Below are 27,882 nucleotides of genomic sequence, written 5' to 3'. Positions count from 1 at the left end.
GTTAATACAGTTTGGTCCGCCCCTTCACGGACCCGTTCTCGGAGATTAACGCCCATGGAGATAGGCGTTTCTGTTCCATTATGCCCCTCAGAGTCAAAATATCTAAGCACATAAAAGCCTTCAAATACTTTCTAAATATAAGAACATACAGACCTAATCTTGTGGGGAATATCATTCCAAATCTTTACAGCCAACTATTTAAAAGATTAGGTCAAGTAACTTTTCAAGCGCACACCTCTAAAACTTGGAAACATTAACGTGTAAGAGTGAACTGCATGAGAAATCCTACCTGAGGAAAGCGAAAGACGATATTTACATAGGCTTGCTGAGTTTTGACCCATTAAAGATTTAAAAATCGTACAAGCAATTTTAAACTTTTATAAGAGAGGAGATCGGAAGCCAGCGTAATTTTTTAAGGAGTGGAGAAACTGTCAAATTTAAAAACTAATCTGGCTGCCATGTTCTGGAGTAGATGCAATCTCCTTAAAAGTTTTGTAGTAATTCCCCCATATAAAGAATTGCAATAATTAAGATAAGGAGGATTGATGATGGAACATGTTTTTGTTTGGTCTCCCTGGACATTTCTGATGCTTTTGACTCCGTTGATTTGGAGTTGCTGATTGATAAATTACAACAGTTGGGTTTAGGTGGCCGAGTGTTGAATTGGATTCAGTCATTTTTGTGTGGAAGATCTATTATAGTGAGAGTTGGTTCACTGATCTCAAGAGAGGTACCAGTTGAGCAGGGTGTACCGCAAGGGTCCACTCTCTTGGCCTTATTATTTAATGTTTACCTAGCACAGTTCGGCCAGCACTTTGATTCTAAGGGTGTTTTTTTTATCAGTTTTATGCCGATGATGTGTGTTTGTTTTCCCCTAAGTGTTGTTGGGGGGATTGCTTTGGATGACCAAATGAGTAGGAACATGGGACGAGAGAAGGTTTGGATGGCTTTGCATGGAATATGTTTGAATGTGGATAAGACCGAGGTCACAATTGTGGGGAGAACTGAGCACAATTTATGACCTGAAAGGATCAATGTGGGTGATAAATACATATCTGTGCAAAAGGAGATGAGATTGAATGAGCTGTGTCAGCATTACTACATTGGTAGCCGCTAGCATGGCTTTGTACACAGGGAAGTTAATTTGGTCTTCAAAGGTTAACCTCAACTCCAGTATAGGACCTAAAACTTTTATTTGTAATATTCAAAATCTCCCCTGTTGTAAGTTGCAAGAATTTTTGCGGCAATGAATTGAAATCCCTGAACCAGACAATATTTGTTTTCAGCCTATTTAACTTAAAAAAATGTGTATGAGCCCTTGAGTCAATCAATAAAATATTCTCAGTCAGCATAACCACAGTGTTTTCAAAGGTGTCCAACGCTGGACATAAAAGAAATATGCCATCAGTGTAGGACATTACCTGAACACCAAGTGAAGTTAAGAATGCGCCTAATGGTCTCATATTTACGTTAAAGAGCAGAGGAGACAAGGGGGACCTCCTGAGGAGCACCCCACCCAGAAAGCCAGGGCCCAGAAACAACACAATTTTCTTGAACTCTATATGTTCTCTTCTTTAAAACTTCCTCAAACCATGCAATCACTCTTCCACCTATACCCAAATCACTAAGATTATGAAACATTAGCAAGTGGTCTATGGCATCAAAGGCTGCTGAAATATCAAACTGTAAAAACAGCAACCTGACCACCCCTACCTAGAATATCTTTGATGTCAGATGTTAAGGTCCACAGCAAGGTCTCCGTACTAGATAAAGGACAGAAACAATGTTGGGAAAAATGTAACCAGTCATGGGGAAAAATTAAATCTTGAAATTGCTGATAAACTATAAATTCCTTAAGTTTAGCAATCCAAGGGATACCTGCAACAGGCCTAAAATTTTCTACTGTGGTCAGATCTGCACTCAGAGATTTTGGTATTGGGGTAAGAATTATCTCAAAAATAGAATGAGGATAACAAGAGAGAGAGACACACACACACACTGAAGAATTTAAAGGTAAAAATAGGAATAAATAGAGGTGGAGGATTTGGAGTGCCTTATAGCTGTGGAGTGGAAAGTTGGGGCTTGGTGCAAAGAGGGAGGACAAGAATCTAAAGCAGTCCTGAAGTAGGTAAAAGAAACCTTACAGGATGAGAAGGGGGAAAGATGCTAATGGGATGACAGAATAGGATCAGGGAAGACATTTCTAATACAACAAGAAAGCAGGGCATTACTCAGTGTTTTGTGGGCCAAAATCCTACATTTACACCACTGTTTCATGTACAGTTGGGTTCCACTGATAAGGCAAAGCTCTTCTTTCTCTTCACCTTGTGGCCTAATGGTTAGTGGAGTGGGCTGTGATCCTGGGGAATTAGGTTCAATTCCCACTACAGCTCCTTGTGACTCTGGGAAAGTAATTTAACCCACCATTACCCCAGGTATAAAATGAATACCTGTATATAATATGTAAACTGTTTTGACTGTAACCACAGAAAGGCAGTATATCAAATCCCGTCCCTTTCGTTTTCCTTTCCTTGGTGATGGTATCTACCTACATATACTGATTGAATTTCCTTTATATATTTTCCACCCCCTCCCCAAATTCTTTCACCTATGTAGCAAATGAATTTTATTTGCCATTGCAATTGAATTTGACATTTTATATCTTATCATGAACCTCTTGCTCATCTGTCTCTGTGTATTATTTGGGCAGTGAATATTTATTCATACTTGCTTTTTATTTCTATAGGCACTGTAGGCCTGACATACAGGTATAATTTTCACATTTCAGTGTTATTGAGAATTGAAGATTACAGGTAAAAGAAGTCTGGAATGGAGGAGGCCTAATGGTTAGTGCCGTGGCCTGAGAACCATGGGAACTGGGTTCAGTTTTCTCTGTAGCTCCCTGGGATTCTGGGTAAATCATTTAACCCTGCATTACCCCAGGTACAAAATAAGTACCTATATATAATGTATATAAATCACTTTGATTGTAACCACAGAAAGGTGGTATCAAATCACAGGAAGAAATCTCTCCAGTGTGTCAGTACCTCTTTGTTTGGGTCACTGGACCTTGCTACCTCTTCATATGATTCCCTAGTTCAGTGTATCCTAACACTTACTTGGAGGCACACAAATCAAGTCATTTTCCAGAATTACCACAACAACTATATATGAGATAGATTTGTTCTCAGATGTATTCAAATCTGTCTCGTGTATATACATTGAGATAATACTTAAAAACTGACTAGGGGCCCTGTTTACTAAGATGCACTAACATTTTTAGCACACACTAACACTTGGGCCATGTCATCAGTAGCACATGGACAGCCACTACTACTGCTTCATAAACAGACCCCTTTGTATATTTCTGAGCATTTTGGGGTCCTTTTACTAAAGGGCTGCCGTGTGGCAACCCGGAACTACTATCAACCCAACTTGGCCACTGGCGGTAGTTCTGCCTCGAGTGTGCATCATTTCCAGCACTATGGAAAATAATTTCATAATTTCTAGCATGGTGCTAACCTGCCCGGTTACCGCTGGGTTACTGTGGGAGCCCTTACCGCCATCTCAATGGGTGGCAGTAAATGCTCCCCCCCCCCCCCGCATAGCCATGTGGTAAGAATAATCATACCGCATGGCCATGTCTTTTTTAGGGGCTTTTTATCCACTGTGGTAAAAAGGGTCTGGGCACGTAGCAAAAACCACCCCCACCGCTAAAGCAGGGCCCTTTTTACTGCAACTTGATAAAAGGACCCCTTCGTGCTATTTTTCATGTGACGTGCACTTTTCAGAAGTCACTTCCCACTTTAGTATATATGACCTGAAGAAGTATTTAAAGATGGGTACAGGAGTAATTCTACAAACTGGACAAATTTTCATTACACTAGAAATATATCACATCATTTACATGACTGCAGGACAAAAAATAATTAACTTGTAATAAAGGAAGATTCAAATCATGCGGTGGAGGAGTGGCCTAGTGGATAGGGTGGTGGACATTGCTCCTGAGGAACTGAGTTTAATTCCCACTTCAGGCACAGGCAGCTCCTTGTGACTCTGGGCAAGTCACTTAACCCTCCATTGCCCCAGGTACAAATAAGTGCCTGCATACAATATGTAAGCCGCATTGAGCCTGCCATGAGTGGGAAAGCGTGGGGGTACAAATGTAACAAAATAAAAGTATTTAAAGATGGGTACAGGAGTAATTCTACAAACTGGACAAATTTTCATTACACTAGAAATATATCACATCATTTAGATGACTGCAGGACACAAAATAATTAACTTGTAATAAAGGAAGATTCAAATCATGCGGTAAAACTTCATTATGTTACTGACAGATTTTGGCTTTGCGCTATCTCCACTGAATAGGAACATATTTGTGCTCATTGGTTCATATTGAAACAGTGGTTGAGGTAGATGTAGCTAACCTTTAATGAGGACTGTCCTTGCCTTAGCCCACTCTGTTCTTTCATCTGATGTCAGCAGACCAATTGGAGGTAGTCTTTCCTCTTCATTATCTGCCATTTTGACTATCTTTCGCAACTGAGTAAACAGATCCCCCTCACTGAGACGGCGGAAATTAATAACAACATCCAAAACGAAGAACTGTAAGAATATCACAGAACATTAAACATCATATACAGTAGATTCAGCCTCAGATTAATATCTGGAAGAAAATAATTCAGTGAGTCTAAGAAATGAGGTTTCAACTAAGCTTTCATGTCTTTAATATTAAATAACCAATAAAAACGTATTTATTGTGGTGAACAGACCTAGACCTGGGACTTGCAAGTTGTGGTTCTAATGATTTTCCCACCCTTTTTCTTTGGATGTGGATTTTGGATTATTATTCATATTTCCAATTGCTCCTATGCATGTTAAAGAATAATGAGATGCAAAGCATGCAAATGCATGCAAAGCAGAATATTATGATGCAAATTAATAATGTTGCTTCTATTAAACCTTGCAAGCTGTATTATTTATGCAAAGATAGCAACATCTCAACAAGTGTTGTTATATCTGTCCTCCCCTGCACAACAGAACTGATAACGCTCAGCCTAGTGCTCCGGGGAGCAAATTGAAGGGGTTGGTGAATTCAAAAACCACTCCCCTACCCCACCTGCAAGTCCTTTTAAATATCCTACTCAATGGAGTGGAGGAGTGGCCTAGTGGTTAGGGTAGTGGACTTTGGTCCTGAGGAAGTGAGTTCGATTCCCAACACAGGCAGCTCCTTGTGAGTCTGGGCAAGTCACTTAACCCTTCATTGCCCCATGTAAGCCACATTGAGTCTGCCATGAGTGGGATAGCATGGGGTACAAATGTAAAAAAAAATGATCCTCTTTTAACATTTCCTCCCCAATTCACTTTCAAATAGCCTCCTTCCCCTGACCCTTTTTCAAGAACCCCTAATCATCCCCTTTCATGAAACTTCCCACCTGCAATTCCCTTTAAATACTACCTCCCTGATCCTATTTTAATATCCCCCCCCCAATTCTCTTTTCAAGAACCCCACTGCCTGGAAAGAGGAGAGGGCAGGTGTGAACCCCAGGCCCTCCTCATCCAGCATCTTCTGGCCTCAAAATGGCAGCCCCAGGTGATACCCTTGTGCTACTACAGCTTGGGTGGGGGGTCAGGCTGACAGTACTTTTCTGGAAAGCTTGTGATTTTAGTTGTGTATTGCACACAGGGGCATGTATTGGGTTTACATAATCAATGACTGTGGCAAATTCATTTCTGCAAAACAAAGTAAACATCAAAGTTCCGAGAGAAGAGGACATTTCTCTGGTAAGAACTTTATCTTGCTTTGTGCTTTGGGAACTTAAAGATTGGGGTTTAAAGGAGGAATTGTAGGTTAGTGTTAGGCAAAATAAAAATATAAAAAGCAAATTTTATCAACTAATTTCTATAGTCTTTTCCACTTAGTTTTAAAAACTTTGCACCACAGCATTAACAGGTAGAATCTAGCAGGCAGGCACTGCAGAATCTAGTTTAGTATTAAGGGGGAATAAAAAGAGAGAGAGAGAGGGAGGGAAAAGCAAGCAGGTCCTAGTTTAGTATTAAGGGGGGAAGAGAAAGAGAGAGAGAAAAGCAAGCATCATTAACTATTTGCCATGGAGGGGGATAATCGAACGGGGACGACCATCTCTAAGGGCGCCTATCTCTGAGGACATCCCCACAAAGGGGCGGGGCATCCTGTATTATCGAAACAAGATGGGTGTCCATCTTTCGTTTCGATAATACGGTCAGGGACGCCCAAATCTAAACATTTAGGTTGACCTAAATGTTGAGATGGTCGACCTTAGAAATGGGCGACCTCGGTTTTCGGCGATAATGGAAACCGAGGATGCCCATCTCAGAAACGACCAAATCCAAGGCATTTGGTCGTGGGAGGAGCCAGCATTCATAGTACACTGGTCCCCCTCACATGCCAGGACACCAACCGGGCACCCTAGGGGGCACTGCAGTGAACTTCACAAATTGCTTCCAAGTGCATAGCTCCCTTACCTTGGGTGCTGAGCCCCCCAACCCCACCAAAACCCACTCCCCACAACTGTACAACACTGCCATAGCCATTAGGGATGAAGGGGGCACCTAGATGTGGGTACAGTGGGTTTGTGGTGGGTTTTGGAGGGCTCACATTTACCACCACAAGTGTAACAGGTGGGGGGAAGGGCCTGGGTCTGCCTGCCTGAAGTGCACAGTACCCACTAAAAACTGCTCCAGGGACCTGCATATTGCTGTGATGGAGCTGGGTATGACATTTGAGGCTGGCATAGAGGCTGTAAAAAATGTTTTTTAAATTTTGTTGGGGTAGGAGGGGGTTGGTGACCACTGGGGGAGTAAGGGGAGGTCATCCCCAATTCATTCCAGAGGTCATCTGGTTAGTTCAGGCACCTTTTTGAGACTTGGCCGTGAAAAAAAAGGGACAAGTAAAGCATGGCAAATGCTCATCAAGGACGCCCTTCTTTTTTCCATTATCGGCTGAGGACGCCCATCTCTTAGAACGCCCCTGGGAACTTTGGTCGTCTCCATGATGGAAAGCTAGTTGCGGACGCCCAAAATCGGCTAGGGCTCTTCAGCTTGGAGAAAAGGCAGCTGGGGGAGATATGATACAGGTCTATAAATATGAGTGGAGTTGAATGAGTAGATGTGAAGCATCTGTTTACGCTTTCCAAAAATACTAGGGACTAGGGGGCATGCGATGAAGCTACAATGTAGTAAATTTATAAACGAATCGGACAAAATTTTTCTTCACCTCAATGTTAATTAAACTCTGGAATTTGTTGCCAGAGATGTGGTAAAGGCGGTTAGCTTGGCGTGAGTTTAAAAAGGTTGGCCAGCTTCCTAAAGAAAAGTCCATAGACCAATTATTAAATGGACTTGGGGAAAATCCACTATTTCTGGGATAAGCAGTATAACATATTTTGTACTTTTTTGGATCTTGGCCAGGTATTTGTGGCCTGGATTGGCCACTGTTGGAACAGGATGCTGGGCTTGATGGACCTTTGGTCTTTCCCAGTATGGCAATACTTATGTACTTATGTACCACCTTTTTGAAGAATTCACTCAACGCGGTGGTACAATAAGAATAAATCAACATGAGAAATAGACAAAATACAGCAGTGAAATATTTAAATAACAATACAAAGTATGGCATAGTATGCTACTTACAATGTCAACACAATACGTAATAGAACATTTTAATTGACAGTGGAGGGTTTAAGTAAAGATAGAACATATAGATAGGTAAGAGAGTAAGAGGAGTTAGAAAATAAGGTGACTAATTTATAGAGAGGTGCACTGAGGTCAGATAGATGGTAATATTTATGAAAGGAAAGTTTAAAGAATGTCCACATACCTGATTATTACAAGCAACAATGACATGTTCTGGCTCTGGCATGACACTGCTTTCCTGGGCTACTAGTGTATCTTTAGTGAGTCCTGGGAGGCGATAGGTAGAAAAAAGGCCATAGTATTGCTTCATGGAGAGGCGGTGTCCAGACAACTGCCCACGAGCATAGTCAACAGGTAAAGAATGCCTAGAAATCAGAAACACCCATGTGTACTTCACATGCAAAATCAGACCCCCTTTCCCACACCTGAAATGTGAGCAAATGTGTTTGACTTCATGCTTGTACTTAACAGTGATACCAGCAATTGGGATCTGCTTAGCGATAGTCCTTTATCTCATTTTAGATGTAAATGAAATCATTTGGGGGATGCATATCCTCAAAGGGCTGGGGTTGCCCCCTGGCTCCATTTGATTTTAAGACAAGCTGATCCAGTACTGGTTTTATCTCCTTTGCAGTGCACGGAATTGTAGTTCCAATGAGTCTAGAAAAACAGACTACAAATCCATGTCTGTGCTGAAAAAAATGGAGTCAGCTGACAACTGTGAAAGAAATAGTACCACAGATAAAAGAAAGTCTTTCTCGATCAGATGATGTGTTCTGTAATGGAGAAGAGGGGCAGGACTTCAAATAGTTGAAAACCCAATCACATGAAGATAAACACCACCTCATGGCACTATTCTTTAACTCTGAATATGAACAGTTGCTTTTGCACGACTCCCAAATATCTGTAAACTTGATTCATCCAATTTGAGGCCAGGAAGGAGGCCAACTGTTGTTCAGAAAAACTGGTGAATTAAAAATATTGCTATTCCAGTCTGGAACAGAGGCTACATTAGAGTCCAAATGATGGCGGCCTGGACGGTAATGAGCATGTAATGAAACTTTGAGGTCCAGCTTGCTTCAAGCTGAAGAGTGCATTAATGGCCACATTAGACTATGCCTGAGCTTGACTATCCCCTTTCAGACACCTAAAGTTGCTTGAGTGAATGGCTTCATATAGAAGAAGGTGGGGGAACTGCACTGATCAAGCATGGCTCATGAAATGCATTTTCCCTTACAAAGTAATATTCAAAGATATAAAAACGGCACATTGCAAAACTGACATTTTCCTATCATTAAAAAGAAAATAAAAACATTTTTTTTGTATTTGTCATCTGTTCATTATTCATCTAATATTCAGTCCATGGCAATAAGTGCTTATCTTTTTATACACCAACTGCTGCAGGTTTTTTTATACCTGAATGTTCAGTGCCAGTGTCCAGGTACTGACTAACACTGAATATCCGGGTGTAACTGGGGCAGTGCTATAACCTTGCCAATCACACAGCATTCAGTCAACTCAATAGCAACACTTAATAACAAAATAAAGCAGTAAACAAATTCATTAGTGGCAAAATTAATGGCTGCAGCTCTTTATTTATTTATTTAACAATTTAACAAACATAGATATAAATAACCCCTTTTTTACCAGGCAACCAAAACCTACCCCAACCTTTAAATTTAGAGGCTAGATGGTGATGACCTAGCCCCAACTCCCAAAATGAATTTCCGATAAACCACATCAAATATTATAAAATTAAATAAATTACATTTCATTAAAGCAAGCCTTGTGGTGATGCCGAGAAAGCACCTCGACTCAATGAGGTATTGCACTTGAACCATGATTCCTCACACACAAACTCCATTGAATTCACATTCAAATTTCTCCTCCCACCCAATTGGCTGCCTGGCTTCATATCCTCCTAACCCCACAAAAGCTATGACCCAATCAGCCCCCCACATCAACCCCAGCACTCACATCCCAAGTTCACCCCTACCTCTCAGTAAAATATACACTATATCTTCCTGCACCCCCCCCCTTTCCTCCTCTAGGGTGAGCAGGGAGGGTGCTCTGAAAACCTCACTCTACACCTCCAGTTCCCTCACACCACTTCCTTAACCTCCTACCACTTGAAATAAACTCCAGCCCGCCAAAATAGCATTCCATATACATATACCCACTTACTGCCCTTCCCCAAACAGTCAATTACCTTCCATTTATGTGTTCCTCATTGCTTTCTTCCTTGACAATCAATTCCAAATCTCCACTCGCCCTACAGATTTCCATTCCCCTTTTTAAAACATGTATTATTAATTCTTACTTGGCCTCTGAATTCAAAACACTCCTCCCCCCCTTTTCTCCCTTCCCTTCCTTAAATTAACAACTATACTGAATGCAGCTTTGGCCAAGGTTAAAAGCTCACTGTTAATGTCAGTGGGCTCCTTGCTAATAACACAGCATTCAGTCAGCTCAATACCAACACTTTTTAATAACAAAGTAAAACACAAATTCTTTAGTGGCAAAAGTAATGGCCACAGCTCTTTTATTTATTTATTTATTTATTTATTTATTTATTTATCATTCAACAAACATAGATATAAATAGAAACTTAATCCCTTTTTACCATGCGACCCAAACCTACCGCAACCTTTAAATTTAGAGGATAATTGGTGACGACCTAGCCCCAATTCCCAAAATGAATTTCCAATAAGCCACATCAAATATTATAAAATTAAATCAATTACATTTAATTGAGCTTTGCAGTGATGCTAAGACCTCGCTTCTCCTTGGTGCAGTATCACACCCAAGCTTTGACTCCTCACACACTAACTCCATTGAATTCAAACCCAAATGTCTGCCCCCACCAAATTGGATGCCTGATTTCATATCCTCCTAACCCTACCAAAGCGGTGATAGATCTGTTTATGACCGCTCCCCCCAAATGCTATGGCGACTCGACCACTAACCACAGATTGCAATAAATCCTGAACTGCACTCAAAAAGATATCCAGCCTGATATCTGACAAATGAATCCCATCAGGATGATACACATCACCATTCACTCTTTTCCTCAACGCTCATAGCTTTCATTGTTTTAGTCCTCTTGTCATGCTATCCTAGGAATAATGTGTGACAAATCACATTAGAACAAGAAAATTTACATAAAAGCATAAGAAAAATCCTGCTTAATTATTCTAATTAAATCCACTCCTTTTATTCTACGTAAATCATTACCCCCCTAGATGAGTCAAAATAACATCAGTGTTAGACAAACACTAAGCATATATTAAAGTGGTATCAGTTGTTCCCAAAATATCCCATGCTGTCCCTAACCTTTGAATGGGACACTCCCCAATCAGGCAGGCCTAGATGCATTCCCCAATGTGACTTAGACACACGTCTCTCCGCTCAAAACATGAAGGAGTGCCCACATAACCGTATGCAGATCTTAACTGATTCTCCACCACTGAGGCCATGCTGAAGCACACCAATGTCCTTGAAAATAAACTCCAATGCCATGACTCTCAGCTGTGTTTGTATACGGATGTAAACTCACACTACTGATAGACGGAAGAGGTCACACCCGGATACCATTAAATTCTCTCAAAAATCACTTCCAGAGCTCCAAATATTCTCTCACTTGCTGGGGAATATGCACTCGATAATACTGCTTAAAGTGGCAAATGCTGACAAATTATTCTTCCCATTAGAATTAGTCACATGGCAAAATTAAAATGCCCTATCAATGACTGAATCTCTTTCACAGTCAATTTCTTTCACCCTGCTGCACTATCAAGGATCACATGTAGTTTGACAACTTTATCCAAAGGTAGTTGAGAATCCATCTTCACAGAGTCAACTTCAACTCCTCCCCCACCAAAAAACCCACCAACATAGTACAAGGTCCCTCTGATTTATCTTCAGCTAAAGGAGTACAAAATTCCAAAGCTACTGAATCAAAAACTCTCCAGACCCTACCTTCCCTGCAAACAAAAAATCATCCAAATAATGAATCTTATAGCTCAATTCCGCCCTCTTTTCAGTAACCCAATGCAGAAAAGTTGAAAAACTTTCAAAATACGAACAAGAAATTGAACAACCCATAGGAGGACATCTGTCAAAATAAAAGTTATCCTCAAACTTAAAACCCAGCAAATGAAAACACTTTGGGTGTATAGGCAGCAAGCGTAAATGCTGATTCAATATCTGCATTTGCTAACATCACACCAGGCCTTAATTTACGCACCATTTCCACTGCCTTATCAAAGGATGCATATTGAACTGAGCAAAAAGAAGGGTTGATAAAATCATTGACACTACAACCAATCGGGAAAGAGAGATTATGTATTAACCTAAACCTTCCTTTCTCCTTTTTTTGGAATCATGCCTAATGGTGAAATCACAAAATCTACCAAAGGTGCCGAATCAAAAGGGCCCACAATTCTTCCCAATGCACTTTTTCATTTTTCTCACACTACTTTGCATGAGTAACCACAGAATTTGCATTTTTACAATTATGTAAATGCTGAGACCCCTCAAAAGGAATTATAAATCCTTCAACAAACCCTTTGAAAAGCAAATCTTCATCCCTCCTTAAAGGGTATACCTCCAACCAAGCAGTCATAGTTTCAGTCTTAATGGGGGACAGAGCTTTGCCCAAAATATTGGATGCTAACAATCAGCACTAACTGGCAATAATTAGAATTTATGCGCACTACTTGCTAAGCATATTCTATAATATAGTCATGTAAATTTTACTGTCTAGATCCCAAAAGGTGGTGTGGCTATGGGAAAAGCATGGGCAGGTCATGGGCATTCCAAAAATTTACACGCAGTGTTATAGAATAAGCTACTCCACGCCTACAGTTAGGCATGGGCATTTAAGCCAGGCTTTCATTGGCGTAAATGGATACACCTAAATTCTAGTCATGTGGATGGATTTAGGCGTGTTCTTTATACCATGCCTAACTTTAGGCATGGTTTACAGAATACGCCTAAGTGTGTTTTCCTTCAGAGCTGATTTTTTAGGTGATGTGTATAGAGTTAGGCCCTATCCCTGAGATTCTCTATATGACGCCTTAATTTTCGTGCGGAAGTCAAAGCGTATTTTATAACCATGCGTGTAATTTAATTGGCAAACTAGCTAATCAGCACTGTTAATTGGATGGTAACAAGCTATCAGCACTAATTGGCATTAGTTAAGATTTATGCATATGACTTGCTCTGTGTATTTTGTAATGTGGTGCACTTAAATTGTAAGTCACGTAGTTGAAAAGGGGGCATGGCCATGGGTGGGGTGTGAGCATTTCTAAAATTTATGCTCATTATTATAGAATATATCCAATTTGTACCTAATTTAGGCATTGGGATTTACACCAAGTAAAACATGGCCTAAATGGACGTAACCAAATTTAGTCACATGGTGAGTCGCTCAGCGTATTCTATATACTGTGCAGAAATAATTTAAATCTATTCTATAAAATTTAGGCTTACTTTAGAGACTATGCGTAGATGTAATTTTTTCCCCCGTAGATTTTTCAGGTGCCATATACAGACTCTGGCCCATAGTGCCGGAATTCGCACTCAACTTTGGCCATGAACATTTACACCAAACGAAACAAAGTGTAAATCCTGATGTGTAAGTTGGACGCAGATCCCCCAAATTCTATAGTACTATGCGCATTTTAAGTGAATGATCATGACCCACCTATGATCTATCATTATGCCCCATTTTCAGATCTGCATGGAAACACTTACAGCCCTGTTTACTAAGCTGTGCTATAGGTGTATTAGCATTTGTAACGTGCAGTAACCATGTACGCGTGTTAGCACTGTACGTGTGTCTTCAGTATCCCTATAGGCGCCTACATGGTTAGCGCACACACTAATAGTAGGTGCGTTAAAAATGCTAATGTGCCTTAGTAAACAGGTCACTTAGGCGTTATGCTATAACAGAATGCATAAGAGTTGTTCCACGCAGATCTGCCGTTTGTGAACTGTTTTTGCGCCTTGCTTCAGTTATAATTGCTTTTAAATGCTGATTGTGCATAATGCTAGTCACCATTTATTGAATTCCCTAGATAGCAGCCGCAGGCTTTTCAATTTCTGTGAAAAACGAGGTAGCTCCTCATTGATCTCACTTTCTTGGTAATTTAATTCCTCAAATCTGGGCTCATATAAGAAAAAAACAAAATAAATAAACATTTCACTTACAAATCCAATAAAACTTTGTAATCTAGTACTCCTGAAATGAGGTTGGCTGTAAACCTGTAAATATAAGACAAAAGCACCATTAAAGTTTTCAGATTATATGGTATCAAGGTGCTATCATGTAGGTTGACATACTGACTCACATAGCAGATTGTAGAAATGAGCTGATAACGTGATATTTTTCTCACAATAACATCCATTTGCATGACATGTGAATTGGGTTTCCAGGTATGTTTATGCAGAATTGTTTATGGGAAAATGTGAATTTTATATTGTAAAAGAAAAAAACAAACAAAGATAATTTCACTTCCCTGACGTATAGCTAAGTTTCAGAGAAAATTCCTGATTTGCACAATTTTCTGTGTGCAAAAGTTAATTGTGCAAAATTGCTAATGAGCTGATTTGCATGATTCTTCAGCTCATTAACAGAATAGCTTTCCAAATGCAAAATTAATGGCAAAAAACATGTTGCCATATTTGGAAGCTGCTCACAGTTTAGAACATCAGCCTGTTTGTTCAATACTATGCTGAAAGAGTCCAGAAACATAGGGATCCTTTTACTAAGCTGCGGTAGGGCTAACACGCGGGTATCATGCGCTAAATCAACACTACCGCTGGGGTAGCAAGGGCGCCCTGCAGTAGTTTCAAAATTAGCGCGTGCTGTTTCCTGTGCTAGAAAATAATTTTCTACCCGTGGGGGCATTCCCGGCGGTAAGTGGCAGAGAGACCACATTAATGAGTATTGTCTGATTACCACAGGAGTAGCGCCAAGTAAATAGGTGGAGTTAAGGGCTCAGGCAGTAAATAGCACACTTTTAATATTGGCGCATGGCCATTTACTGCTCCATTTAAAAAAAAGGCCTTTTTATCTGTCATAGCAAAAAATGGCCTAGCTATGCGGGTGCTGAATCTGAATGTCAGATCGGCACCCATATAACCTTTTGCATTTTTTTTATTTCTTTTTCTTTCTTTACTAAAGTCCCCGATCTCCCTTAAGCCCCCCCCCCACTAATGTCCCCTACTTCCCCCCCTTCCCATCCCGCATCAAGACCCTCACCCCCCCAGTCATGCAGGCAGGCCCTCCCTCCAGGCCTACCTGTATCCCTGGTGGTCCAGCGGGGTCACTGGGGGCAGGAGTGCAGCCTCCTCGCTCCTGTCCCTTGCGGCGCTGGTCTAAAGTACCACAAACTGCTGCGCGAGGTTGCAGCAGCCATTTTAGACCAGTGCTGCAAGGGGCAGGAGTGGCATGGCCATGTGGGGGGAGCACTTACTGCCACCTACTGAGGTGGCAGTAAGGGCTCCTGTGGTAAACTGGCGGTAGCTGGGCAATATGTGGCAATGCCCAATTTCCGCTGGGTTAGCGTCATACTATTATATTAAAAAATATGTTCTAGAGCATCGGAAATGGCACGTGCTCAAGGTGGAGCTACTTCCACGGCCGAATGGGGCCAGCGGTAGTTCTGGGTTAGCATGGCTTACCGCCGCTTTGTAAAAGGGCCCCTTAGCGAAAGAATGAATAGATGCTGTGTGCCTTCAGATCTCAAAGCTCTGCTTAGCCTACAGATTTTCAAAACCATTGACAAGTAGTACGGGGGCATCATTCTGCAGGGCCTTATGCATCAAAACTAAAATTTTGAATTTAATTTGAAACTGAATAGGCAACCAATGCAATGCTTTTAACTGGGGTATAATGTGATGACAACGTAGTGCACCTGTCAGCAAATGAGTGGCAGCATTCTGCAGAAGCTATAAGACCTTCGTGCTTAGCTGTGAGAGCCACAGATAGAGTGAATTATAATCAAGTTTTGTGAAAATCATACTTTGAAGACTGGTTCTGTAATCATCACTAGCCTGCATGGGTTTCAGTCTATTTTACAGTTGTAACCTAAAGAAAGCTGACAGAACAATGCCTTAATTTGTGCTTTCATTGTGAATGTAGAATCCAGAAGGACTCCCAAATTGTAAACCTGCTGTGAGACTGCAATCTGTGTATCTTTAAAAACAAAGTAAACAGGAATGTCAGATGACAAATTCAGGATGAAAACCATGGTCTCAGTTTTTCAAAGATTCATCCAAGCTGCAACAGTTAACAAACAGTGTCAAAGTTTAGCAATAGCACTGGAGAGAGACCTGTCAAAAGAAAAGAAAAACTGAACACTGTCTCTACAAATATGGTAGTTACCATTCATCACACAATATTTCTGGCTAATGGGAACTAGATACAGATTAAATAAAAGAACTGATAAAGCAGAACCCTGAGGAACTCCTGCTATAATGTTTGTTTTTAAAAATAATAATTGATGGCTGATGACAGTTGTACACTTTGTGTGATGAAGAAGTGAAATGTAAGTTGGGGTTGGCATTTGGATTCAGGTCACTTCCAGTGGTCACCCCCAGCAAGAGACAACATGTGTCAGTAGTAAAGAAAGCAATGTAAGCAACAATGTTAGCAAATCACTTCTTACCAACACAGTAGGAAGTGAGACTAAACAAAAAAACTAAACCAAAAGTGAGACTGCCACTGAAATGTAGCTGGAAAACAAGGACTTCAATGCTTGCAGTCTAAGCAACAAAGTTCATGATCTGCAAGCCCTGATGTTAGAGGCAGACTTAGATATTGTTGCTATCACAGAGACATGGTTCAGTGATTTCCATGGACGCAAACATATGGGCTATAATCTATTTAGGAAGGATAGAGATTGTCGAAAAGGTAGAGTAGCAGCAGCTCTGTATTTGAGAAATGATATCAAGGCGACTGAAATGCAAGGGGCCTGGGGAAAGGAATAAGTGGTATGGATCACCTTGAAAAGAGAAGAAGGAACCTCTGTCCACATGGGTGTTGACTAAAGACCTCCAACACAATTGGAGCAACTAGATAAAGATCTGGTTACAGATATCCAAAATTTGGGAAAGAAAGGAGAGGTACTATTTGCTGGGAGATTTTAACCTGCTGGATGCAGATTGGAAAGTTCCATCTGCGGAATTGGAAAGAAGCAGAGAGATCATGAATGCCTTTCAAAGTGCTCTGCTCAGACAAATGGTGACAAAACCCACAAGAGAAGGCGCGCAATGCTGGATCTGGTGCTCACAAAGGAGGAAAGTGTGTCTAATGTCTAAGTGGGTACCCACCTGAGCAGTACTGATCATCAAATTGTTTGCTTTGATATAACAGCTAAAGTGGAGGGCAGACACTCAGAATTCAAAGTCCTTGATTTTCAGACGTGCTGACTTTCGTAAAATGGGAGAGTACCTAAAGAAAAAAAACTGATGGGCTGGGAAGAACTCCGTTCGCTGGGTAAATGTCTCCTGTCGGCCCCCTTCTCCCCCACTGCTAACTCCCGGCTCTGTTCCTTCTATCTCGCTGCTCCCTATGCCTGGAATAGACTCCCTGAGCCAGTACATCAGGCTCAGTCTCTGGCTGTCTTCAAGTCTAGGCTTAAAGCCCACCTCTTTGCTACTGCTTTCGACTCCTAACCATGACTCTCTTACTCAACACCCTCACTTATCACCCCTACCACTGCAATTTCCCCACCCCTAGCTGTCTGTTCGTCTGTCCAATTTAGATTGTAAGCTCTGTTGAGCAGGGACTGTCTTTTTCATGTTGATTTGTACAGCGCTGCGTAAGTCTAGTAGCGCTATAGAAATGTTTAATAGTAGTAGTAGTAGTAGTACTTTCAAAGGCTTCATAATGAGCACGAGCTTTTCCACATGTATTTGCAGGCCTTCCACTCGCTGTTCCGAGACTACCGCCGGCCCAACGCAGCCGCCGGCTGTACCGAGTGCGCTCGGTTTCCAGGAGAAAAAGAAAACCCCCGGAAATGGCTTGCATGGTGATAACCCAGCGGTAATCAAGCATCACTGCTTGCTGCCTGGTTATTGCCAGTTTAATGCGGGAGCCCTTATCGTCACCTCAGTGGGTGGCGGTAAGGGCTCCCTGGCGCATGGCCATGCGGTAAGAGTTCTCTTACCGCATGGCCATGTGTGCTGGGGTTTTTTTTACCCGCTGCAGTAAAAAGGGCCCTGGTGCATGGGAAAAACATCACCCGCTGTTAACACAGGGCCCTGTTTCCCGCAGCTTAGTAAAAGGACCCACTACTACTACTACTACTTGACATTTCTATAGCGCTACTAGGTTTACGCAGCGCTGTACAATTTAATAAAAAGGGCAGTCCCTGCTCAAAGGAGCTTACAATCTAAAGGACGAAATGACAAGTTGGGGCAGTCTAGATTTCTTGAATAGTGGTTAGGTGCCAAAAGCGACATTGAAGAGATGGGCTTTGAGCAAGGATTTGAAGATGGGCAGGGAGGGGGCCTGGCGTATGGGCTCAGGGAGTTTATTCCAGGCATGGGGTGAGGCGAGGCAGAAAGGGCGGAGCCTGGAGTTGGCGGTGCTGGAGAAGGGTATTGAAAGGAGGGATTTGTCTTGAGAGCGGAGGTTAGGGATAGGAACGTAAGGGGAGATGAGGGTAGAGAGGTAAGGAGGGGCAGCAGATCGAGTTCATTTGTAGGTTAGAAGGAGAAGCTTGAACTGTATGCGGTACCTGATCGGAAGCCAGTGAAGTGATTTGAGGAGAGGGGTGATGTGAGTATAACGGTCCAGGCGGAAGATAAGACGTGCAGCAGAGTTCTGAACGGACTGAAGGGGGGATAGGTGGCAAAGTGGGAGGCCAGTGAGAAGTAGGTTGCAGTAGTCAAGGCGAGAGGTAATGAGAGAGTGGATGAGAGTTCGGGTGGTGTGCTCAGAGAGGAAAGGGCAAATTTCGCTAATGTTGTAGAGGAAGAAACGACAGGTCTTGGCTATCTGCTGGATATGTGCAGAGAAGGAGAGGGAGGAGTCCAAGATGACTCCAAGGTTGCGGGCAGATGAGACAGGGACGATGAGGGTGTTGTCAACTGAGATAGAGAGTGGAGGGAGAGGAGAAGTGGGTTTGGGTGGGAAGACAATAGGCTCGGTCTTGGCCATGTTCAGACCCCTATGTGCACAACTTAATTGATTAACAAGCTAATCAGTGCTGATAATTGGTACTTAATGACCAATTAGCAGCACTAATTGGTTTTAATTAGAACTTACACACACAACTTTCTAGGAGTATTCTACAACCTGGTGCTCATAAATTCTAATGCATGTAGTCAAAAAGGGGCATGGCCGTGGGCATGTATTGTGTGGGTTGTGGGCATTTCAAAAACTATGCGCACTATTATAGAATACACCTGGTCTGCGCCTAACTTAGGTGCAGGTATTTAGGCCTGGTTTTAGGTGGCCTAAATAGGTGCACCTAAATTTTAGTCATCAAAATGGCACATGATTATATTCTATAAACTATGCCTAAGCTTAAGCTTAGTTTATAGAATCACACTAACCGCTTGGTTTTTCGGCACCGATTTTTTTTTTTTTATCAAAACTGATGGTGTTTATTGGTAATTGATCTATTTGAACAAGTGATGACACAGAAGACCTGTGTAGTTTTAATGGATGCGTTTTCAGTTTTGTTTACCAAAATATTTCAGTTTTCCAGCTGGATCTGGGATTATTGTTTCACTGCCAGGTTTCCAACCTGCAGGGCAAACTTCTCCATGCTTGTCGGTGTACTGCAATGCCTGGACAAGACGGAGAGTTTCATCTACTGAGCGGCCCACAGGAAGGTCATTCATTGTAATTTGCCGAAGGATTCCTTTATCATCAATAATGAAAAGGCCTCTGAGTGTGAGCCCTTGGTCCTCCAAGTATACACCATAATCTTTTGATATCTGATGTGTTAAATCTGAAAGAAGTGGAATCTGCATTGGCCCAAGTCCACCTAGCTTTCGTGGTGTATTAATCCAGTCTAGGTGTGTAAACTGTGAATCCACCGAACATGCCACTACTTCAGTGTTTATAGACCTGAATTCTTCAATCCTGTCACTGAAGGCGATAATCTCCATTGGACGTACAAATGTGAAATCAAGAGGGTAAAAGAAAAACACGAGATATCTGTCCAGACAATCTGTTAACTTCAGCTCTTTAAATTCACCCTTGATGACTGCTGTTCCTTCGAAGTAGGGTGCTGGCTTGGAAACCCCAACACCGATGCATTTATTATCTGTCATTCCAAATTAAGTTAGTCTTCCCTTCCTCCTGATATGTGGCTGCCTTCCCAATCCCAACCCCACCGATTTTTAAGGCACGTTTATAGAATGTGGCCCTAAACTAGTATTCTGTAAAATGACACACCATGCAGAGAACCCTTTGCAGAATAGTAGCATAGTGTGGATCACCCTGGCGCCTAATTTTGGGTGCCATTTATTGAATCTAGCTCTATTGCCCAAGTATTTGATTCAGTAGAGATTAAGACATAAGCATCACCACACTGGGACAGACCAAAGGTCCATCTAGCCCAGCACCCTGTCTCTGACATTAGCCAATCCAGGTCACAATCACCCGACAAGATCCACAGAGCAAAGCATTTTGTACTGCTTGTCCCAGGAACAGTGGAATTTTCCCTACGTCCATTTAATAACATTCTATGGTCTTTTCCTTTAGGAAGCCGTCCAAACCTTTCTTAAACTCTGCTAAGCTAACTGCATTAACCACATTCTCCGGAAACGAATTCCAGAGTCGAATTACGCGCTGAGTAAAGAAAATTTTTCTCTTATTTGTTTTAAACTTACTACACTCCAGCTTCATCGCATGCCCCCCTTGTCCTAGTATTTTTGGAAAGCGTAAACAGACACTCCATATCTATCTTTTCCACTCCACTCATTATTTTATATACCTCTATCATATCACCCCTCAGCCGCCTTTCTCCAAGCTGAAGAGCCCCAGCCGCTTTAGCCTTTCCTCACAGGATTAAATTAGAAGTAACAGGCAACTGGAAAATATTTATTTGCTATTATTTGGGAATGATAATAAGACAACAGTTGCACTGCAGAAATATTCATGTACAGTCTCACCTTAGTCCTCAATTTCTTGTGGGGTGGGGGAGGAGAGACACCTACTGCTGTTCCAATATTTTGGGGGAGGCTCATTCTGCCTGAATCACCTGTGCTCTGCGCCTCTATAGAGTCAGGGGACTGAAGATTTCATTCAGCTCCTCAGTACTTTACATGAGCCATGTTTCTTTCAAGTGTTACAGACTTTTCTTTTCCTGTCATATGGTTGAAGTTGACTGATTACTCTGTCAACAGTGACAAATGCTATGATTTCTCCCTTCTTTCTGTTTGCTGTCTGAGCAAATCTCATCATTTGTTTGCTTTCTCTTCTTCTCTGTATGTTTGGGGTTTTAGATGTTAGCCACGGCCAGTTAGGTAGGATTTACGTGTTTGTTTTCAATTGTTTTTCACAATTTTAAGAGACACAATGATGTACTACTGCAGAAGCAGCAAAGACAGTGTCAGACTAAGGATCTACAGAGGTATTAGACCTTTCAAGTAGCAGCAGTGATCAAAGACAAGAGTGGACATAGTCACGTATTACTCTTTTCACATCTCCGCAGGCTAACATGGAATGGATGAGGGTACAGTTCCACCCCAGATTTTACACTAGGGTGGTTTAATGTGGCTGAGTCAACCAGGATAATAAGGAGCGGTAGGGAAAGGAAAGGGGAAAGAACCCGGCCACACCCATTAAAGGGGGGCAGGGCACAAGCAGGCCGACGGCCAGTGAGGACTGGGATGGGGAGGGTAGGAGGAGGGGAAGACAGAGCGAGAAAGAGCAGGGAATGTAGTCAGGCAGCTAAAGGGTTAATAGGAGGAGGGGCGAGGGGAAGGGCAGCGAGAGAAGAAAAGAAAAGAGGCAAAGAGTAGGAGGGAGTTCAATTTGAACTGGGAAGGCAAGAGGAGAACACAGCGCTCTTTTCACATCTCCGCAGGCTAACATGGAATGGATGAGGGTACAGTTCCACCCCAGATTTTACACTAGGATGGTTTAATGTGGCTGAGTCAACCAGGATAATAAGGAGCGGTAGGGTAGGGAAAGGGGAATGGGATTTGATATACCGCCTTTCTGAGGTTTTTTTTTGCAACTACATTCAAAGCGGTTTACATATATTCTGGTACTTATTTTGTACCAGGGGCAATGGAGGGTTAAGTGACTTGCCCAGAATCACAAGGAGCTGCAGTGGGAATAGAACTCAGTTTCCCAGGATGCAGTGAAGCAGCTGAGTTAGGGTAATGAGCTGATTGATTGAAAGACTGGGGAATCTGAACCAATTAGGGAGAGGAAAAAGAAAAGTGCAGGGAGAATTTTGAGCGCGCTCGCACTTTGTTCGCAAGCCTGGGCGGGTGATAGCTAATTCTGGCTGACCCTCCCATTCCACCCTTCCTTTTGGGGTTGGGAGGATTTTTGTTGTGGGGTGGAGGTTGTTATGGTGGGTGGTAGGGAGGCTGAAAGGGGGATAAAGGGTCAGTATGTTGCAGCGGAGGGGGGTGGGGGGTGTTGAAGGGCCATTTACTTTTCAGTGTGAATTCAGAAGTGATACAGTTGGGGAGTTTATTGAAAGGGAGTTTGAGGTTCATGTGCGATACCGCCATGGACATAGGGGGAATGGCTTGGTTCAGAGGAACCACAAACCATACCTTTGGGGTCAGTGAGAATTTGATATGTCAGTACAAGACCATCTGACTAAGAGGGGGGTTTTGCATTATTGTTGTAATTGATCATTTAAGTGTGAAGTAATTAAGATGATTTGAAGTTGGTTAATAAAGTTGCGGCCGATTTAATCCACAGTTTGAATGAAGTGTTGTTTATTTATTTATGGATCTGAATGTTGATGACAAGGGAGTGCAAATTCCTATGTTAAGTTTTATTTATGTGAACACATTTTGTCTCCACCACCTTCTGTGGTCTACTGTGCTTCTTTTTGTTTGGATTTACCCTTGTGCTGCTATTTCCCTCTGTTTTGTTGCTTATTTATAAAAAGTACAAAATTTGCAAAATTTGGTCCATGAAAGCAAATTTGTGCCTACTATACCTATGTGGTAATAATTAATGATCTGCTTCATATGGATTAGCATAGCAGCAGTTCATGGGGGAGGGGGGAAGGGTGGAGTAATTTTATAAAGCCAAAAGTGTGCATATGGAGTGAATTATATAAATTGCGCCTACAAAGTTAGTGCTGAACCCCCCCCCCCCCCCCGCTTAAGTACTATTCTGTAAGTCACACCTAAAGTTAGACGTGGTTTTAGAATAACATCTAAGTGCAAGGGTCGCATGTAAATTTAGGCGCATCCATTTGCACCAATGAAAACATGGTGCAAATGCCCCACCTAAATTTACGTATGGAGCCCCTCATTTTATAATTGAATGTGTAACTTGAATCCATGCTCATGCTCCGCCCCAAAATGCACATGACCCTCCCACTTCCTCATTCCCTTTTCCCAGGATCACGCACCTAAATTTACACATGTAAAAATTAATTGATTTCAATTAGCACCAGTAATTGGTGCTAATTGGCTCATTATTCAATTAAATTCCATGCTCAGTTTTTGACAACTGTTATAGAATCATGTACATACACTTGTGTTCAGTGTAGGCGTGTTCTGGGGGCAGAGTTATGATTTACTTGTGTACTTTACAAAGTAAGTACTTGCATATCAATTCTGCCCAAACCACACCCTATGCATGCATGAAGCCTGCCTCCTTGAAATGTGTTCGTCGTTTGGAGTGCCATGTGTGAATAATGGCTTTCTAAAATTGCTATATGCGTTTGTAGTCAGTCTACACATGTAACTGGCACTATTTATGCATGGATATGCTTCTAAAGTAACCCGTATAGCTATCTTTGTATCTTTATAAAATAGGTCTCAAATAGGCATATTTTTGCCCTCTTAATCCAGGGGACTAGTTATAAAATTACCCTTATCCCCCGGATTCTATATAGCGTACCTAGAGATCTGTGCCAAAATCCAAGTGTATTCTACAACAACACGCATAACTTAATTGGCTTAACAAGCTAATCAACATTGATAACAGCTCTTAACAAGCAATAATGAGCACTAATTGGCAATAATTAGAATTTATGCACACAACTTGCTAAGCGCACTCTGTAATGTAGTGCACCTAAATTCTAATGTGTGCAGGCAAAAAGGGGTGTGGTTATGGGCGGAAAATGGGCATTTCGTGGGCATTCCACAATTTACGTGCATAGTTCTAGAATGTGACCCAGTGCACCTAAATCTACATGAAGGGATTAACGCAAAGTTTTTGTTGGTGTAAATGGAAGCACATAGTTTTAGACACTGAGATATCAACTGAGCACATTCTATATATCGCGTTTAAATCTAAGCATCGTTTATAGAATATGCTTAGTCGGCACTGAGTTCCATATCAATTTTTTAGGTGCCATATATTGAATTTCCCCCTATAGGTCTAAATTCTATATATGGCGCCAAAATATTGTTGTTGAAAAGCGTTATTATATAAGCCACACAAAATTAGGTGTGGTTTATAGAATAGCACTTATGCCCGGGAAATTCACCTAACTGTATGCACGCCCATTTGCATGAACTTAAATGCAATGCAAATGTATGTGTGCATCCCTGTTATTCTATAACAACGTGTGTTAATTTTAGGAACGTCATTTAATACCCTGCCCCTCCTATTTCCATGTTCCTTTTTTCTGATCACGTGTAAATTTTAGATGCAGATCCCACACCTAAATGTGCACACATAAATGGCAATTAAATCTATTTAATGCCAATAATTGCTTGATAAAAAGACAATTATTGACACTGATTGGCTCATTTAATTAAATTCAACGCAGAAATTGGGCGTGTACCCAAATTTGCACGTTCAATTTTTGGTGACTTTTGTAAAATTAGGGGGATAGTGTTAATTGGAATAAAATTTTGCACAGGAAGAATTATGCATGTAATTGTATTCCCTGTAAAGGCAAAACATTTGGCTTATAAGAACATAAGAGTAGCCATCTAGCCCAGTATCCTGTTTTCCAAACAATGGCCAAGCCAGGTCACAAATACCTGGCAAAAACCCAATTAGCAACAACATACAATGCTACCAATCCCAGGGCAAGCAGTTGCTTCCCCATGTCTGTCTCAATAGCAGACTATGGACTTTTCCTCCAGGAATTTGTCAAAACCTTTTTTAAACCCAGATACACTAAACACCGTTACTACTTCCTCCGGCAAAGAGTTCCAGAGCTTAACTATTCATAGAGTGAAAAAATATTTCCTCTTATTTGTTTTAAAAGTATTTCCAAGTAACTTCTTCGAGTGTCCCCTAGTCTTTGTACTTTTGGAACGAGTAAAAAAAATCGATCTACACCACTCAGGATTTTGTAGACTTCAATCACATCTCCCCTCAACCGTCTCTTTTCCAAGCTGAAGAGCCCTAACCTCTTTAGCCTTCCCTCATATGAAAGGAGTTCCATCCCCTTTATCATTTTGGTTGCTCTTCTCAGAACCTTTTCTAATTCTGCTATATCTTTTTTGAGATACGGCGACCAGAACTGAATGCAATACTCAGGGTGCAGTCACACCACAGAGCTTTACAAAGGCATTATAGTATTTTTGGTCTTATTCACCATCCCTTTTCTAATAATTCCTAGCCTCATGTTTGCTTTTTTGGTTGCCACCGCACACTGAGCAGAAGATTTCAGCGTATTATCTACAACGACACTTAGATGTTTAGATCTTTTCTTTCAGTGTTGACCCCCAAGGTGGACCCTTGGGTGGCAGTTTGCTTGCTAAAATGCAAAATAGTATGCATTATTGAAAATAACACACATTTTCTTGTTCTTTAACACATGAACACAATTTGGAGAGATTTCCATTCAATAATACATCAACCACCATGTGAAGTAAGCATGTTAGCCAGTTTCATTTTGCTTAACTCCTTTGGAGTGTCTTCTACTTTCTCTTTAAACTAAGAGGCAGGTCTTGAAATCTTGTTGATATTATGGCATTTAATTTTTATATCTGTAAAAAATTACCTCAGTTGGTCATTGACATCTTGGAAGTTCTGACGGGCAAAGATTAATGCTGGACTGGAATTTACTGGAAGAGCCAAGCGATTATTGAGGTACATGTCATCCAGCCAATAATGGTGAACCTAAACAAAGAAACATGTAATGTTGTATTAGGTGAGGAAAGGCAGAACCCCCTCAAGTACAATAAAAATATTTACCTAGTCGTAAATTTTAATACTGAATTGGAAGCAAAATTCACTTTGAAGTTTGATAGTATAGTAGTTAAGTGTACTTGATGATTTGGTCACATCCTATATAATAATTCTCACCACCAATGTTCTAATGTGGGACTGCCTGTGTCCGTGGCTCCTGGAGTTGCTGAGCTACACTCCATAACCAGGATGACATCACTCACAGCTGATTCCAAGGCAAGGGGAGGAGTAGGGAAACACGTGGAGCGTGTTTCCCTACTCCTCCCCCTGCCCCGGAATCAGCTGTCAGTGTGCCGCTCCCTACAACTTCGGAGCAAGTGGCAGGGAGCGGCGCATCAAAAAACTACAAGTGCGGAACCCCCCCCCCTCGGCGCATCACCCAAGCACCCCCCTGGCACATCAAACACCCCCCCACAAGCACATCAAACACCTCCTCCCCCCACCCGAAGCACATCTCCCCCTGCCCCCTCACCCCCTGCAGCCACCCATGTCCACCGACCCGACCCTCCCCTCCTCACCCCTGCCCCCCTCCAGCCACCCATGTCCTGCGATCCTCCTCTCCCCCAGCCCCCTTGCAGCCACCCATGTCCAGCGGTGACCCTCCTCTCCCCCTGCCCCACTGCAGCCACCCATGTCCAGCGACCCTGCTCTCCCCTGCCCCACCTCCAGCCACCCATGTCCAGCAACCCTGCTCTCTCACCTGCCCCTCCTTCATCCACCCAGGTTGTGTAACGAAATCTTCGTGGCAGGCAGGAAAGATCCACGTTTCTGCCTGCCTGCCTGCTGCTGGCGCTGACGCTCCCCCGCTGCCAGATCGTTGTTCAAAATGGCCGCCGATACTTACAAGGGCGGCCCCCAAGACTTCAGCAGAAGTCTCGTGAGACCGCCATTGGAAGTCTCGGTGGCCATTTTCAATAGCGTCAGTGCCAGCAGCGGGCAGGCAGGAACGTGGATCTTTCCTGCCTGCCATGAAGATTTAGTTAAACACAACCTGGGTGGATGAAGGAGGGGCAGGTGAGAGAGCAGGGTCGCTGGGCATGGGTGGCTGGAGGGGGGGTCAGGGGGAGAGCAGGGTCGCTGGGCATGGGTGGCTGCAGGGGGGGCAGGGGGAGGGGAAGGTCACCACTGGACATGGGTGGTTGCAAGGGGGCAGGGAGAGAGCAGGGTCGCAGGACATGGGTGGCTGCAGGGGGGAGGGTCAGTGGACATGGGTGGCTACAGAGGGGGGCAGGGGGAGAGGAGGGTCAGTGGATAGGGGTGGCTGGAGTGAGGGGGTGAGGGGGGTCCTAAGACCAGAAAGGTGGGGGATCCTAAGACCAGAAAGGTGGGGGGTCCTAAGACCAGAAAGTTGGGGGCGGGGGGATCCTAAGACCAGAAAGGTGGGGGTGGAAGGGGGGCCTCAGACCATAAAGGGAGGGGGGAGGGGGCACACACTCACTCACTCACTCTCAGTCTATCACATACACTGCCTCTGACACACTCTCTATCACACTCTACATCTCTCACACACTCTCTCTCAAGCATACACTCTGAGGAAAACTTTGCTAGCGCCTGTTTCATTTCTGACAGAAACGGGCCTTTTTTACTAGTATGCAATAAGAGTGTAAGTGAATTAATAGAAAATCAGGAGACTTTTTGGCCAATGATGATTTTGACTCTTGATGCTATTTTTATGTTAAATATATTAGCACCACAGATGGTTTTGAGGCCTTTTCCCTCCATATTTTCCTCAATGTGTACAGAAGGGGGAGTGTAACACAGAGCGTTTGATTTTCAAATGAGGTTGTGGAGTGTACTTTTGAGTTTGAAGTTATTGTATAGTAATCCATCAATAAAATGGAGCCCAAACTGTTTTTATAGTTGCAGTTTGCTATTATAGC

The 27,882-nt window shown here is 42.4% G+C and overlaps 2 protein-coding genes across 2 annotated transcripts in view; both read right to left on the bottom strand.

Moving 5' to 3' along the window:
• CHAT (choline O-acetyltransferase) overlaps positions 1–27,882 on the bottom strand; it is a 101,720-nt gene that overhangs the window by 55,854 nt on the left and 17,984 nt on the right. Inside the window, 4 exon segments of the mRNA XM_030204983.1 lie at positions 4,431–4,608; positions 7,862–8,042; positions 13,891–13,944; positions 25,815–25,933. Coding sequence (XP_030060843.1) covers positions 4,431–4,608; positions 7,862–8,042; positions 13,891–13,944; positions 25,815–25,933 — 532 coding nt within the window.
• LOC115470063 (peroxiredoxin-4-like) lies at positions 19,282–19,974 on the bottom strand. Its single transcript, XM_030202950.1, has one exon. It carries the CDS (start codon positions 19,972–19,974, stop codon positions 19,369–19,371), a length of 606 nt encoding a protein of 201 aa, XP_030058810.1. The 3' UTR covers positions 19,282–19,368.

The sequence above is a fragment of the Microcaecilia unicolor genome, chromosome 5, assembly GCF_901765095.1.
Source record: "Microcaecilia unicolor chromosome 5, aMicUni1.1, whole genome shotgun sequence".
NCBI lineage: Eukaryota > Metazoa > Chordata > Amphibia > Gymnophiona > Siphonopidae > Microcaecilia > Microcaecilia unicolor.
Note: the sequence above shows the minus strand (reverse complement) of the source record. Positions and strands in the feature narration are given on the sequence as shown.